Source organism: Lepidochelys kempii, chromosome 6 (genome assembly GCF_965140265.1).
Source record: "Lepidochelys kempii isolate rLepKem1 chromosome 6, rLepKem1.hap2, whole genome shotgun sequence".
Lineage (NCBI taxonomy): Eukaryota > Metazoa > Chordata > Testudines > Cheloniidae > Lepidochelys > Lepidochelys kempii.
In genome coordinates, this window is record NC_133261.1 from 20,390,291 (window position 1) to 20,404,580 (window position 14,290).

Genomic DNA, 14,290 nt, shown 5'->3' on the forward strand with positions numbered 1-14,290 from the left:
AAGGAAGGGGAAGTTGACACATCAAAGGTGTTGGGATTAGAGGCTGAGACACACTAACATAATAACGTGACTCAGTGGAATATGTTGTTACTGAGTTTAATGCCATTATCATGATAATACAGATATGGAAGAAAATTAATCAGACTATTTTTCTGTTAAATGTTTCCATATCAAATATTTCATTCTGTTTAACTTATTGAACTGTGTTCAGTGCAGACACACTAGAAGAGTCCCATCAAGTGATGGGGAATAAATGTTAGGAGTGCAGAGGCCCTCTGTGTGGGATATTGCACCACTGGCATTGAGCTATGGAAGTGTCTATTGACAGTGCATGAGCAATCTCACACAAAGATGATTACATCTCCTTACTTTATATAAGGGAGTGACCCGTGTGTGTTCCTTCCCCATCATTAGGGAGTCCTTGTTTTCAAGACCTAAATCTTTTCCTAACTAAATTAGAATCATAGAATATCAGGGTTGGAAGGGACCCCAGAAGGTCATCTAGTCCAACCCCCTGCTCAAAGCAGGACCAATTCCCAGTTAAATAATCCCAGCCAGGGCTTTGTCAAGCCTGACCTTAAAAACCTCTAAGGAAGGAGATTAAAATTGATAAAGGGGCCTTCTTTACGAGTCTCCCTTGAACATCTATCAATCAAAACGGCCTTCATGATGATAATTATGTCTGCGGAGCGGTTGAGTGAGCTTAGTGCTTTCACTCTACTTTATACTGTGGCCCACAAGGAAAAAGTCACCACAGTTTCATCCCCGCTTCATGTCTAAGGTGTTCTCAATGTATTTCTCTCTCCATGTTCTTTGCAGACCCCACTCCCACTGAGGGAAACTTTTCTCCATATCATAGATTTAAAGACACTCTGTTTTTACCTGGAAAACACCAGGCATTTGATAAAATAAAATGTCTTGTTTGTATCATGTAGGGAGAGGTGCCAAGGTTGGATTTGGCAGTGATATGTGGTTAGAATGGACTAGATAGTAGTGTTGAGTAGCTAGAAATTAGGGCCCCAGCAATGTGGAACTGAGTTCTAATTGCAGCTCTGCCATTAGCTTGACGTGTGACCTAGAACCCATCATTACAATTTCCAGGTAGGGAAGAGGTGAAAAGTATGTTAAGGATTCATTGCTTGTTTGTAAAGTGCTATGTAAATGTGTCACATAAGTAAACGCAAAGTACTTTTTATAGTCCTACCTCCCTCAGAAGTTCCCTTGGGGAGGGGGGGAATACCCAGGCAGCCAGGTAACTCAAGAATCTGTAGGTGGTTGTTTGCTGCAAGATCTTTATTCTTTTATTATTGTGTCATCTTGACTTGGAAGTTAGTTTCTTGTGTAGTGACCTGAGGGGGGTCTCAAAGTTATGGTGCAGCCAAGTTTCAGCAGACTTTGCAGTCCCCGGTAACTTATTCAGGCACATGGGCTTGCAAAAGGCTACCAGAAATCAACTTTTCTTCAGACTCCTTTCCCCTGCTGCAACTTGGGTTTTGTTAGGTATTACTTCCGTAGCTTCATAAGTGGGTTTTCAGTCTTCTTGGTATGATATTGGTGCCTTTCCTGTGCATTCCTGTTGTTGCTAATGCTTCGTTATCTTTATCAAACACTAGCTACAGTTTAAAGAAGCAGCCTGGGAAAAAGAGTCTGTGTAATAACACCTAGAAGAATGAGATCTGCTGTTTCAAAGTACACACCCTTCATAAAAAGATGAGCCTGTTTGGCTGTGCTAAAGGAAACCCTCAAGAACATTTGGTCTCTCTGCTAGATAGTTCTGATGTGCTGAGAAAAACTTTCAAAGAGAAGCTTTTCTTGTTTTGCCGTGTATGATTGGGCTTACTTTATCTGCCCCTCCACTTTGACTTTAGGGTTGTGTGGCAGTTATGTACCTCATTCTGTATTTAGTATACACAGAGTAATTTTAACCAATACATTTCAAACATATTCTAGTGTTCCTTGTAGAAAATAAAATGTGTTTAGTCCCCATAACCCTCCAAAAAGTGGAGTGCATGGTTTTTATACCTTAGTGACTTACAATATTTTGTCTTGCCTTGGATTACAGTTCTGTCTTTATTTTAGGCTAGTTCTGCTCTTTCTGTGGCTTTACCATCTGTTCTTTAAACTCTAAAATCTGGGTCTGCTTGAGGCTGTCACTATGAGAAAATCCTACAGTAACACTTAATCTGCTTAATGAACATCAATAGTGTAATCATACAATGTGTAATGAACAGTGTCTGTAACTGCGATTATTCAGTACTTGGAAATGAAAATGTCTATTGCAGTAAAGCTCTGTTCTTTTCTGTATGTGGGGCCCACAAATGTAGAATTGCAAATGCTTTGAAATAATTTGTTTTCATACTCTTGTTGCATGTTGTTAACTTGTGGGGTGATAAACTAGTCTGGGACAAGGGGGCTGGGTAGGGCAGAATAGAAGAATGGTTGGGAGCTAGGAACAGAAACCAGAACTGCTTCACTCCCCATTGTAAACATGCTCCCAAGACTGAGTAAAGCAGATGGGTAGTTCCTTGAAAACCAGCTTTCCCTCCTTACTCCCCTAAAGGCCCCCTTTGCAGCTGACTGCAGCAGTAACTCGTATGTACAGGTGTGTGAGCACAGATAGCAGCAGAAATAATAGCTCAAAAAGGATAGTCATACAATTGAAAGCCAGAAGGGACCACCGGATTATTGTCTGGCTTCCTGTTATCTCAGCCACCAACAACTAAGAATAAGGCAGTAACTATTGCAGAGCATGATTCAAGGAGATGTGGGGTGCTGGTGGGAACCTCAGTACTGCTCCATCCATTTATATCTCAGATTACCTATTTAAACTTCCTAGCATTTGAGACTGTGTCATTCTCTCAGTATTGAATGCAGCGCTGACTGAGGTTGTGTATTTTTCTTCACAATGAATATCTTAAGGCTTTTGTCCCATTGATCCTGGACTCAGTCTCTCAACTGCATGCTAAAATCAGCTACCATTAGAGAAGGTTGTATGTAAATATGAGGTAACTACTGTTTGTAACCATTTCCACCAGTCTGAAATACTTCAGATTCTTTTGCCCCACATCTCAAATATATAAATAATTATGAACCCTATCACCCTGGTATAACTAGTCATTTTGATATCTAGTGTGTCTGTTAGATGACACAAGTTTCAGTAGCTCTTCTGGATCTATCTTTCTGTGGTAGAAACATTATTTTCACTAGTAAAACTTTTCACAAAACCTGTTTGTCATCTGAAAAGTCAGATGGCCAGGATGACCTTGCCTCTGGAGAAGCTTGTTGCCATCAATACTGGTACAGTAAGTCCCCACGTAATGTTGTAGTTATGTTCCTGAAAAATGCTACTTTAAGTGAAATGATGTTAAGCGAATCCAATTTCCCCATAAGAAATAATGTAAAGGGGGGTGTGTTAGGTTCCAGGGAAATTTTTTTTCACCAGATAAGACGTGTATGTATATAAGTTTTAAACAAACAATTTAATACTGTACATAGCAATGACAACTGTGAAGCTTGGTTGAGGTGGTGGAGTCAGAGGGTTGGATATTTCTCAGGGAATGCCTTGCTGCTAAATGCTGAACTAACACTTGGCTGAGCCCTCAAGGGTTAACTTAACATGTTGTTAATATAGCCTCACACTCTACAAGGCAGCACGAATGGAAGGAGGAGACACAGTAGGTGCATGGCAGTGGCTGCAAACATTCCCTGCGGAAATTGAATGTGATGATCCCTCGGTATCCCACTGGAGCACACCATTCCCTCCACTTTTGAAAGTGCCAGGTGCGGGGGATGGGACTGTGTGAGTGTGAGGCTATTGCATTGCCCCTTTTAAGTATGTTGACTCCACTCTAAGGACACTGCCTTTTTAAGTAGATCAGCAAGTTGAGACAACAGTTGCTGCCAGCAAGCTTCCTACCTCCTGAGTCCTGTCCTGTCCCCTGCCATGCAGGGAACTTAGGGGAGCTGATGGAGGGGGGCGGGGCTGCCGGTCCACCCTGGTTCCTAGCCCCCACCACTAGCTTCAACGGGCTGCTCTTTCTGCAAGCAGTAGGCAAAGCAGGCGGTTGCCAAATGTTATAAGGCAGCATTGCACAACTTTAAATGAGCATGTTCTCTAACTGATCAGTGAGGCAACAACAAAACAATGTTAACCAAGGTGACGTTAAGTGAGGAGTTACTGTATTTCCATACTGGGCTTACACTCCTTAAGGGTTGCCAGAAATGGATATTGGGGGAAATAAGTAATGGGAAATGGAATTGGTAATTGGAATACGAACGCTACAAGAGGGAGGGCTAGTGCAAGACATGTTTCCTCCCTATTCCCCTGCTGCAAGTTTGTGGGAAATGTGAGATTGTAAAAACAGGCAAAAAGTAAAATAAATGAGCAACCTTAATATTTCTCCTTCACTTGCATCATGAAAATATCTACCCTGGGCAAGAGCCATATCTAAATGCTCAATCTGGTGAAACAGCAGGAGTACAGCTAGAAAAGGAATTTAGGATGGTGAAGTAAGATTGACACCCTATTTAAAAGCAACAAATGGCATTCTGTCTCCCCTTTAAGACCTCCACCAAGGCTTTCAGGTATGTAGTGTGCAATTTGCAAAAAGAAAAGGAGTACTTGTGGCACCTTAGAGACTAACCAATTTATTTGAGCATAAGCTTTCGTGAGCTACAGCTCACTTCATCGGATGCATACTGTGGAAAGTGCAGAAGATCTTTTTATATACACACAAAGCATGAAAAAATACCTCCTCCCACCCCACTCTCCTGCTGGTAATAGCTTATCTAAAGTGACCACTCTCCTTACAGTGTGTATGATAATCAAGGTGGACCATTTCCAGCACAAATCCAGGGTTTAACAAGAACGTCTGAGGAGGGGGGGGCAGGGGGGGTAGGAAAAAACAAGGGGAAATAGGTTACCTTGCATAATGACTTAGCCACTCCCAGTCTCTATTCAAGCCTAAGTTAATTGTATCAAATTTTGCAAATTAATTCCAATTCCACAGTTTCTCGCTGGAGTCTGGATTTGAAGTTTTTTTGTTGTAAAATAGCGACTTTCATGTCTGTAATCGCGTGACCAGAGAGATTGAAGTGTTCTCCAACTGGTTTATGGATGTTATAATTCTTGACATCTGATTTGTGTACATTTATTTATGTACATTTATCACTTCCCAATCATTTAGCACTGAAAGGAAACTGAATGACTAGCCATTGATAATTGGGTACAGGGCTATTTACCTTAACATCACTGGCTCAAACTTAGACCAAGACAGTAGTGGCCAAGATTAGTTATTTTCTGATGACTGTTTAGAGGGCCAACATCACAAACACCATCACAGCTGGCACTCCATTAGGTAGATTCTGAAAGGGGACTGAGCCTAAATGAATATTGATTCTGAACTACTTTTAGCCCTCCAAAACAGTCAGCTTTGAGCCAGTTTGATAAGCTGTTGCAGAGAACTTGCACTTGTCTTTTGACCCAAAAGCAGACATGAATCTTCAAGGCTCTCAACCTGGCACCTCCCAACAGAGGTCCCATCCTTTTTTCTCAAGTTAAGAGAAGTAAGGAAATAATCTTTTATGTTCTCAAAAGTACGTTTGAGGCCTGTTTTTGGACAAGTGCTGTTTAAAATTTACAAACGTACCTCTATCCTGACCTGCAAATCACTTCCTAGTTTGGTTCTAAGCCCATTCAGCACCATACCGTACTGTTGCATGTGCTAATAAGTTTCTTATCTTTTATTCACAAATGAAAACTAGGATCAGTACTCTAACTTGTGAGTAAAATTTGTCTTAGTCCTCATTTATTTTAAGTTTTCAGAAAATAAAGGCTGCTAAACTAACACGGTCTACTACCTGTAGTAAATTAGACTTGTGCCTTTGATTTAAAGATGTATAAATATTAAGGAGAAAAGTTCTTAAACATCTTGTTCATACACCTGGTTTTTCTATAGCTTAGTGGAGGAATGAATCTGCAGATATTTTAGTAAGTTCTGAGTTCAGACCTGAATAGTCTTTATGCTTCAGATATAATGGGAGCTGAAACTCTAGGAGAGATTGAGAGGCAGAGCCATGAAGCTTAGGCTCAACTTGCTTACAGCCAGATTTGTTGTCATCCTTAAGGGACTCAGTGTGAAACTATAACTCCAAGAACTGTATGCTTTATTGCCTTGCAAGATAGCATTGCTGTCCATACGGGGACAACTGTATCAGTAGATGCTAGGAACCTTCAGGCTGTCGAATTCTGGGTAAGACTAGTCACTCAGGTCACACTCATTCATGTGGTGGCAGAAATAGCTGATGGAGTGAATAAGTTGCACTGTAAATGTGAACCCTAGAGGTGGATATATTTTTTATGCTTGACTATGCAGAAGGTACTTATGTGCCCCAGGAGTACGGTTGCTATCAGTCCCTTATTACAAGGGTCGGACCTTATTTTTTCATCTCTGTAAAAGATCGTGAGTTGCCGAGTGCTGCAAAAAGCAGCAAGAAATGCCACTGGTAAATGTAGGTGAGTCCTGCTGCTTATTATTTATTATTTTATTGATATTTAATAATATTGTGGGGTGGGGGTGCTAAGAAAACAGTCCCTTATATTTTTAAATACAATGTTGGGCACCCTACTCAGGAGTTCTGCTGGGACATCTTGAACTCGATCTCTGCGCTGTCTGTTCCGTGACTTAGAAAACAAATAAGAAACTTTGCAGTACCTGCAGCAGTGACTTTCAGAATCTGGACACTATTAGTGGAGGTGAACTTAGACGGCAACCTTCAGTTTATGTTGCAGTTTCCTTCTTTCAAACATGTGCAACCATCAGCATAATGGAACTCCGTCATCCGTACAGGGAAAATGCTTATGAAGGAATCTTTGTGGAGCAGATAATAATGAAGAGAGTGGCTGCTAGTAGTCATAAGCCCAACGCAGCTAAAACCCTAATTTCTAGTGCTCTTTTCAGTCAGTGTGCTATTGTGATCGGTATAATAGTTCCGTGTTTGTTTTGTTTTTGTTCTTTTTAAAAAGGGAACAAAAACAAAACAAGCAGCCAAAAGAGCTCTTTGCTATGGCTGAAATTTTATCTAGTGCATTCTCTTCACATCACTTTGTGCTGGTTAGCAACCCTGCTCCTGTGGGAGGAGCTGAGACTGGAAATAGAGGTTGGGCTATAAATCACTTGCATTTTTGGTGATTGATATTGTGTTTGTTTAAATTGTGATCAGAATACAACCAGTAAATGAATGAGCGCAGCAGGTCAGCACAGGTTTCCACCAGCTGGTAAGACATTTTGCCATCCACAACTACTGAGGGCATATAGCAATCATAACACAACAATCGGAGCACATAGTCATCCTATATGTGTACTTTGTCTGCTGGCAATTGAACACCAGTTTCTGCTGTGGAACACTTAAGGATCAGTAAAGAAAAAAAGATCTTTTAGGCTATTAAACATTTCATGGGTAAACATAGCTTTATAAACAATCACTGTTCATTAGACTTCCTGCACAGAGCTATGGTGTTATAATCTGATGTAATATCCGATAGCATGTATATCTCAAATGTTGGAAATTTTCAAGTGTTATCTTGCTAACCAAAGGACTGTGCTGAAATTTCTTATCAGTGATGAGGGACACTTTATTCATGTAAGTCCTGCAGCAGATTAATCTCACTTGACAAGTGGTACATTTTGAGTGCCTAATGAGGGAGTTGAGACAGGACAAGTATCTCTTTAGAGAAGAATTATTTGAGTTTTGCAATGTGACACATCTTGGTACAGTTCCAAAGCTTGCAGATCTAGGACAGACTTTTGGCATAGTGGAAGTTGTGTGATTTTATAGATTAGAACCTCTGAGGACTATCCATGTCCATTTTTGCTTTTCTAGAAACACATTTATTCAGACTGGAAGCTGAAAAGGTGACTAACAAATTACCACATACGTTTCTCACGATGAGGGGGGAGTTCCTGTTGGCCCTTTTTGACTCTGTTAGCCTCTTTCTCTGCTCCCCTCCCCAGTAAAAAATCCTGCTGTTATGGACGCTAGTGTGTTACCTGTGGTTCTTTCAACCTAAAACTCTTGGTAACTTTTACTCTATGTGAGGTGGTGTCAGGAAATAAATCAGGTGAGACATGGCCATCCAACCGATAGATGGCTGGCACAAACAGGATAACACAAGAGTGCTTTCACTTAAAACTAAACTTTACTTAATCTCAAGCACTTATACACACGTCCATAACAGGTTAGTAAAACACCCCCAACCCTTGATAATTACCAAAGCTGAGTGTGGCTCTTGAGTGGCAGGTTTCTGGTGGCCAAATCTTTCGTCTGCCGGTGGGGATGGCAAGCTGTATCCAGAGGGAGAGTCCAGAAGAGTCCAACTACCTCACTCGTTTTTCCCCCCTTATTTATACATTAATAATAGAATGACATATCCCTTAAAGAAAACGTGTTAAGCAAGCCGTTTCAATGGTCAAGCAAAATGTTCCTTCTGATTATTGATTAACCAGGTGTGGGTTTTTCCAGAGTGTGCAGCCTTGAGGCCCTAATAGACATTCCTGAGGGGCACATACCTTTTAGAAGAGCAGAATCAGCAACTTCAACGGAGTTCTTATCAGGAAGGACACTGGGTCATGCTGCCCTTTCTGTGGCACCCAAAACTCCCTCCCCTCCTGCCTTGGTCAAGCAGAGGCTGCTGCATGGCTAACTTACAGCCTGCTGACTTGGCTGCTTTTAGCAATACGAATAGTGGTTTCTGGCACTTTACTGGTTTGCTGCCGTCTCCCCGTACAAGTGCAGGTCCACCCATTGTAGCGACAGTGGGTATGCTAGAACAAGCAAGGTTGCAGATAGATAATCCCTAATACTTTAACTACTCTTTCTTCAAACTCTACTCACAGTGGGTGCTTAAAATGCCAGCGTCAACTAGTGCCTTGTCATGCCATCATTGCTATCACCAGAGGAGCTGCACTTATGTTGCCAGCAGGGGAGACTTTTCCTGAAAAGCGCATAATGCAGACAAGGTCGTACTGACATTAAGTCTGGGGGCATTCTGTGCCACTGCTCACGCAGAATTCATGTCACCTGCAGATTGCTTTGCCTCCCAGCAGAAAAATGATTTTCTGATAGGTAAGCAAAGTGAACCTGCGAGAGCGGTCATATGCCTCTCCTCAGCAGTGCAGGTGCTTGGTTTTGGGTGCCCAGAGTAGCCGGTGGAGAGGTAAATCCCTGCAAGGGGTGGGCTGGGGATGCCCCGACCGATGCTGGGTCAGACCCACCCTTGTCCGCCCAACCCCAGTGCATCTGGCCCCGCCCCCATACCAAGACTCCACCACTGGGCCTTGCATCCAGAACCTGAACCCTGCCAAGCCTTACACCCCACACCCCAGGGCTGGGGACGTCCCTGCCAGTGGCTCCTAACCTGTGCCAGGCTCAGCAGCCAATTCCGGCTGGGGGTGGAGAGGAGGCACAGAAGACTTCCCTTGCGTGGAGTGGCCAGGGCCAGGTCAGACCCACCCCCAGAAACCTCCCCCAGCTCTGCATCCCTCTCCTCCCCCCGATTCCTGCCTCCATTGATCCTCAGCATGGGTGGGAAGGGTCACTATACTGGGAGCTACTCCCTCTGTATGTCCAACGCCTGTGCATCTGAATGCTCCCTGCACTTGGCCCTCCCCCTGCATCTGGACCCCCCCCCACCAAGCCCCTGCACCCAGACTCCCCCATTAAGCCCCCCACACTCAAACTTCCACCCTGATGAGCCCTATCCCCTATGCACCTGGATCACCCTGATGAGGCCCCCATGCCTGAACCCAATCCCACTGAGCCCCAACCAACTGCATCCAGACCCCCCCCCACCCCACCAAGCCCCACTCCCTCAGCACCCTGAACCTGCCTGCCAAGTCGTCGTCCCCCCCGACCCCCCTGCTGAGCCTCAACCACCTTCACCTGGACCTCTCTACAGAGACCCACTGCCTCTGCACCTGAAACCCCACAACAAGTCCACGTGCATCCAGATTCTCTTCCCTCACCCCCACCTGGACCCCCGTCTGAGCCTCCTGCACCCAGATTGTCCCACACACAACCCTCTCACCCAACACCTGGATTCCCCTACACTAAACCCCTCCACACTTGGATCCTGCCTGGCTGAGCCTACCTGTCCAAGAAAATAGATACATTAGCCATGCCTCTCAAAGCCAACTATGGGACTGAGAGTGCAACAGACCCGTAAAGCCCTTTGTTCATTCCAGGACAAGCCAGAAGGACACTATGCAGACGGGTGAAAACTTGGGATATCCTTGAAGGTTTCAGGCTGCCTCATTAGGCCGAAGCATGGTGGCAACTGAAAAATAAATCTCACCACTGGGAAGAATGATGGTGGTTTTGCCACATGAGTGTTTTTGGGAAAATGCTGGTGTTGCATAACTTCCTTTTAGCTAATTAAAAACAGAAGGGAATTATCAAAAATTCAACTTACTTCATTAATTTCCAGCTGATACTACTGTTAGGTTTTTTAGAATAGATGTAAATGTGTATAACTGCAGGTTCCCTTGGAGATTGATTCAGGATAATATGACATGATGGAAACTTAAGATGGTGCCTTGGGGCTCTTAGCTCAGGGCTAAGCAAAATGATGATAAATTTAAGAAATTTGTATTGGTACATAATACAAAAAGTATAGAGCAAGCATTTTAGATGTAAATGTAGGTACTGTTAAGGATGTACATGCCAGCTTCATAATTTCAAATGCGGGGGGTGGGGGGAGGGAACAAATCAAATACACAAAGAATCTAATTACATTCTTTGAGAATAGCTACAAATTGTAATTGCTTTCTTCACCTTTTGGAAAGCTTGGTGGAACCTATCTGCTGTGTCAACAGTTTCATTTATTAGCTAATTTTACTGTGTAACCCTAATATATACTTGTTGTGTCAATGCATTTATCAACACCTTGAAGACTGTCAATTAATCCTGCTAAAACTTGGTTGTCATTATTCGTTTTTATGGTAAAACTTCCATCCTTAGCCATTTAAACACATTGCCTTTTTAAAAAAAAAAAAAAAAACAACCAACATTAAGACAAGACTTGCTAGTAGTCAATCCGAATTCTTGGGCCCCAGCTGCTCTTCTGAAGGAGCCATGATTGAAAAATATTTTATTACTGAAAAACAGCTAAATATGGCTGCCTCATGCATACTAACTTTTTAAACTATATTAGTACATTATTTATGTAGTTTTCATACAGAGTTCAATCACGTGTGGACAGGATGCTGGCCGGTAACCAAATGCCTGAATATAGAAGCAGGACCAGCCTCAAATAATTCCCCATCTCCCACAAACAAAACCAGCCTCTTTGTAGGCTTTATATTGGGAAAAGCCAGAGCCACAACTTTGACTATCCTGTTGAAGCAATGTTTTAAGGTACTTATTTTGTAGTGTGGAACTTTCAGTAATTCTTGAGCAAAATCACAAACTGGCAATTATATTAGTTGTTATAATGTATCAAAGCTGTGCTAAACGTCCAAATGCATTTTCTAAAATGTCTACTTTTCAACTTGTGCTAGAGCTTACAATTCTAGTCCTTTTACCACTGCTTCAGCCCAAATTGGAACTCTGCCTAAGCAAATATTCCATCCTTAGATCATGTGATAGCAATTGATTAATAAACCTCAGCCTACCCGAGCTACTTCTGTTTTTAAAAACTGCCTGAACTCAGTAACAAGTTGTGTGCACAGAGTATTTAAAGTGCTTTCACCAGGTCTTGATCATGCTTTCTGTGATGGCATTAAACTATTTCCTCCCATTTACTTTAAAGTAGTTAAAAATCTTTCAATACCCGTTGTATCTGTTGCTGATGTCCTCAGCACCAGGACATATTCCTAGGTAGATAGACGTAAGGTGACAAGCCAATAGATAATTACATCTAATTTTTTCTCTCAAAAAACAAGTTCTCTAATACCTTCAGATAAATACACCATCCTGCACAGATGGTAACTCTTGAGGATATTAGCATTCTAGTACAAAACGGGCAGACCTCTAGCTCTTCAGGTGGTTTTTCGTTTTAACCATTTGGGGCAACAGGTGAAGAGGGAGAAGGTGCCATTATTCCATAGTTTCAAGGAGAACAGCATTTTAAGTTAAGGCTGCTACATGAGGTGAAACTTACACAAGTTGCACTCAAACAATATTAAATGTACAAGAGTTGAAAGTTTGGGAATAAGTTAAAGTTCCACAGATACCAGTATCTTGAAGTTGTAATAGATTTGCAGGTCTTCAAATAAATTTAGTGAAAATTTCACAAACAGCCTTGCCTCAGACCCCTTGTCCATGCCCATGAGTCACTTCATGTTCAGAGATCTGAGTACTGGATCAGCATGGTGTGCCATCTGTTACAAGGATGGTAGGTGAGACAGGGAGTCTGGTGTTATAGTTGTCATTCATTCTTTTTAATTAAAAAAGCAGGCTTGTATTTAATTTACGTTGTAGAAGAAATATATTAGGAAGCCTGGATAGGCAAGAATACAAGCATTACGAAAGGTTACACTGGAGTCTCAATTTGACCATTTAGTGAATCTTCACATCTTTTTTCAAAGCACAAGCAATCTTAAATCTGGTATTTCCTAACTTTTGAAGCATTTGCAATCTAAAGAACGTCCTTCTAATACTTCCTGCATGCAGTTCCCTAGTCTTTAAAAACAAATTCTGTTCTTTACAACTGTAGCCATCTCCCATCATAAATAATCAGCAGAGTTTGAAACTGAACCTTCACGTTGGAGCACAAATGTCTACCACCTGAACTACAAGACGAACACTAGCTGGTAGCAGGAGAAAGCTGGTGTCTGGGAGGTGGGATTGGGGCACTAAGACTAGATGCCAGGTCTATGGGGTAGTCAGGGGAAGCCTGGCCTGGTTCTCTTCCCCAACCCCCAGAGTGGCTGCTGCAGCAGTTTCCTGGTGTTCCAGTGCAGTGTCTGTTGCTGATTTGGCTGCTGCATGGGCATGGTCTTGGAATATTCATGTTCAGTGATTTTCGGCTAACATATTCCTAGACAACACAAGTGAGAAGGGAAATGGTTATTTTCAACCATTTATAGCTCAGCAAAACCTGAATGGAATTTAATGGGACAAAGAAAACAATTCTCTAGCCCAGGGACTTTCTCCCTGCTGAATTTCGAAGACCTTTAAACTATGGAGGTTTTAAGAGCTTTTCAGAAAAGGTCGTGAATCTTTTATAATGAAAGGTATTATGCACTGTTAGAAAACCTAAATATACGGGTTCGTACCAGTTTCTCCTATAACAAAAACTGCAAAAGATGAAACACGCATCTCACTGGAAGTTATAACTCATCTATGGAAATTACACTAGTATAAAGAGACAAGATGTTCTAGACATTTAAGAATTTAAACAGATTCTTTTTGTCATGATTTTCTTTTTTGGAGTGGGTTGGTGAAGCAAATATATATTGAGTAGTTTGTTCTTTATTTTCAGAGGTATTGTTGCCAGTATCTTAGTTTTCTTATGTTTTGGAGTCACTCAAGCTAAAGATGGACCATTTTCAAGACCTCATCCAGGTAATTTAAATCATTTAACTTTTTCCAAGTGTCTAATAAATTGCTAACTCTGTAGAAGTAATTTTACCATTTCATAAATAGCCTCTAAGTTTATATAATTGGATGTAAATGTTAGCATTCATAACTTTTGTTTTATAGCACACTTCCTTTATATGCAATGTAAGTTCATTAACATTGTGATACAACTACATAACATACATACAACCGGTAATCTTAAACCCACAGTTTCTGCCTTATAGTGCAAGATCTCTCATTTATCCAACAGGTATTTCCAAGACTACTTCCCCTATTTATCATTTGGACACTTAAAAGGAATTTGAGATCCTTGTCAGATAGCAGCCCTAAACATTCCCTCTTTCTGTTGTCTGAAAACAGCCCCCTAACCCAGGGGAATAACAATTACTCTAAACAGTACATATTATGCATGCAATCTGCTTTTTTTAAATCAGCTAATTGTATGGGATTTACCCAGCTGTCCCTGGTCTGCATTTCATATTGCTAGCAAAAAGGCTCACATGGTCCCCAGTTTGGAGAAGCTAATCAAATCATTCCTTAAACCTCAGCTCCACCTTACCTATACAATTCCATTTTGGAATGTAACTGGACTGGACTTCTGCTCCTTAATTGACACAGATGTAAACAACTCACTTGGTTATGGAACCGCTGTTACAAGTAATCTGACAAATTACAAGAGGGCCTTTATTCTACTTTGTGTGCAAGATTTCTG

General features: G+C 41.7%; 2 protein-coding genes across 5 annotated transcripts in view; one reads left to right on the plus strand and one right to left on the minus strand.

Moving 5' to 3' along the window:
• ANO9 (anoctamin 9) overlaps positions 1 to 8,392 on the minus strand; it is a 79,627-nt gene extending 71,235 nt beyond the window's left edge. The window contains exon 1 of the mRNA XM_073347021.1: positions 8,270 to 8,392. The gene's annotated coding sequence lies outside the window, so the exon portion shown is untranslated. The remainder of the gene's footprint in view (positions 1 to 8,269) is intronic.
• PTDSS2 (phosphatidylserine synthase 2) overlaps positions 1 to 14,290 on the plus strand; it is a 67,568-nt gene that overhangs the window by 17,941 nt on the left and 35,337 nt on the right. For 3 of the 4 annotated variants that reach the window (XR_012159303.1, XM_073347026.1, XM_073347027.1), the window contains one exon: positions 13,481 to 13,563. Coding sequence is in view for 3 of the 4 variants with exons in the window: in XM_073347026.1 (XP_073203127.1) it covers positions 13,481 to 13,563 (83 nt within the window). In the remaining variant the exon portion in view is untranslated. Of the gene's footprint in view, positions 1 to 11,225; positions 11,413 to 13,480; positions 13,564 to 14,290 lie in introns of all 4 variants that reach the window. The other variant, XM_073347028.1, reaches the window with a different exon arrangement.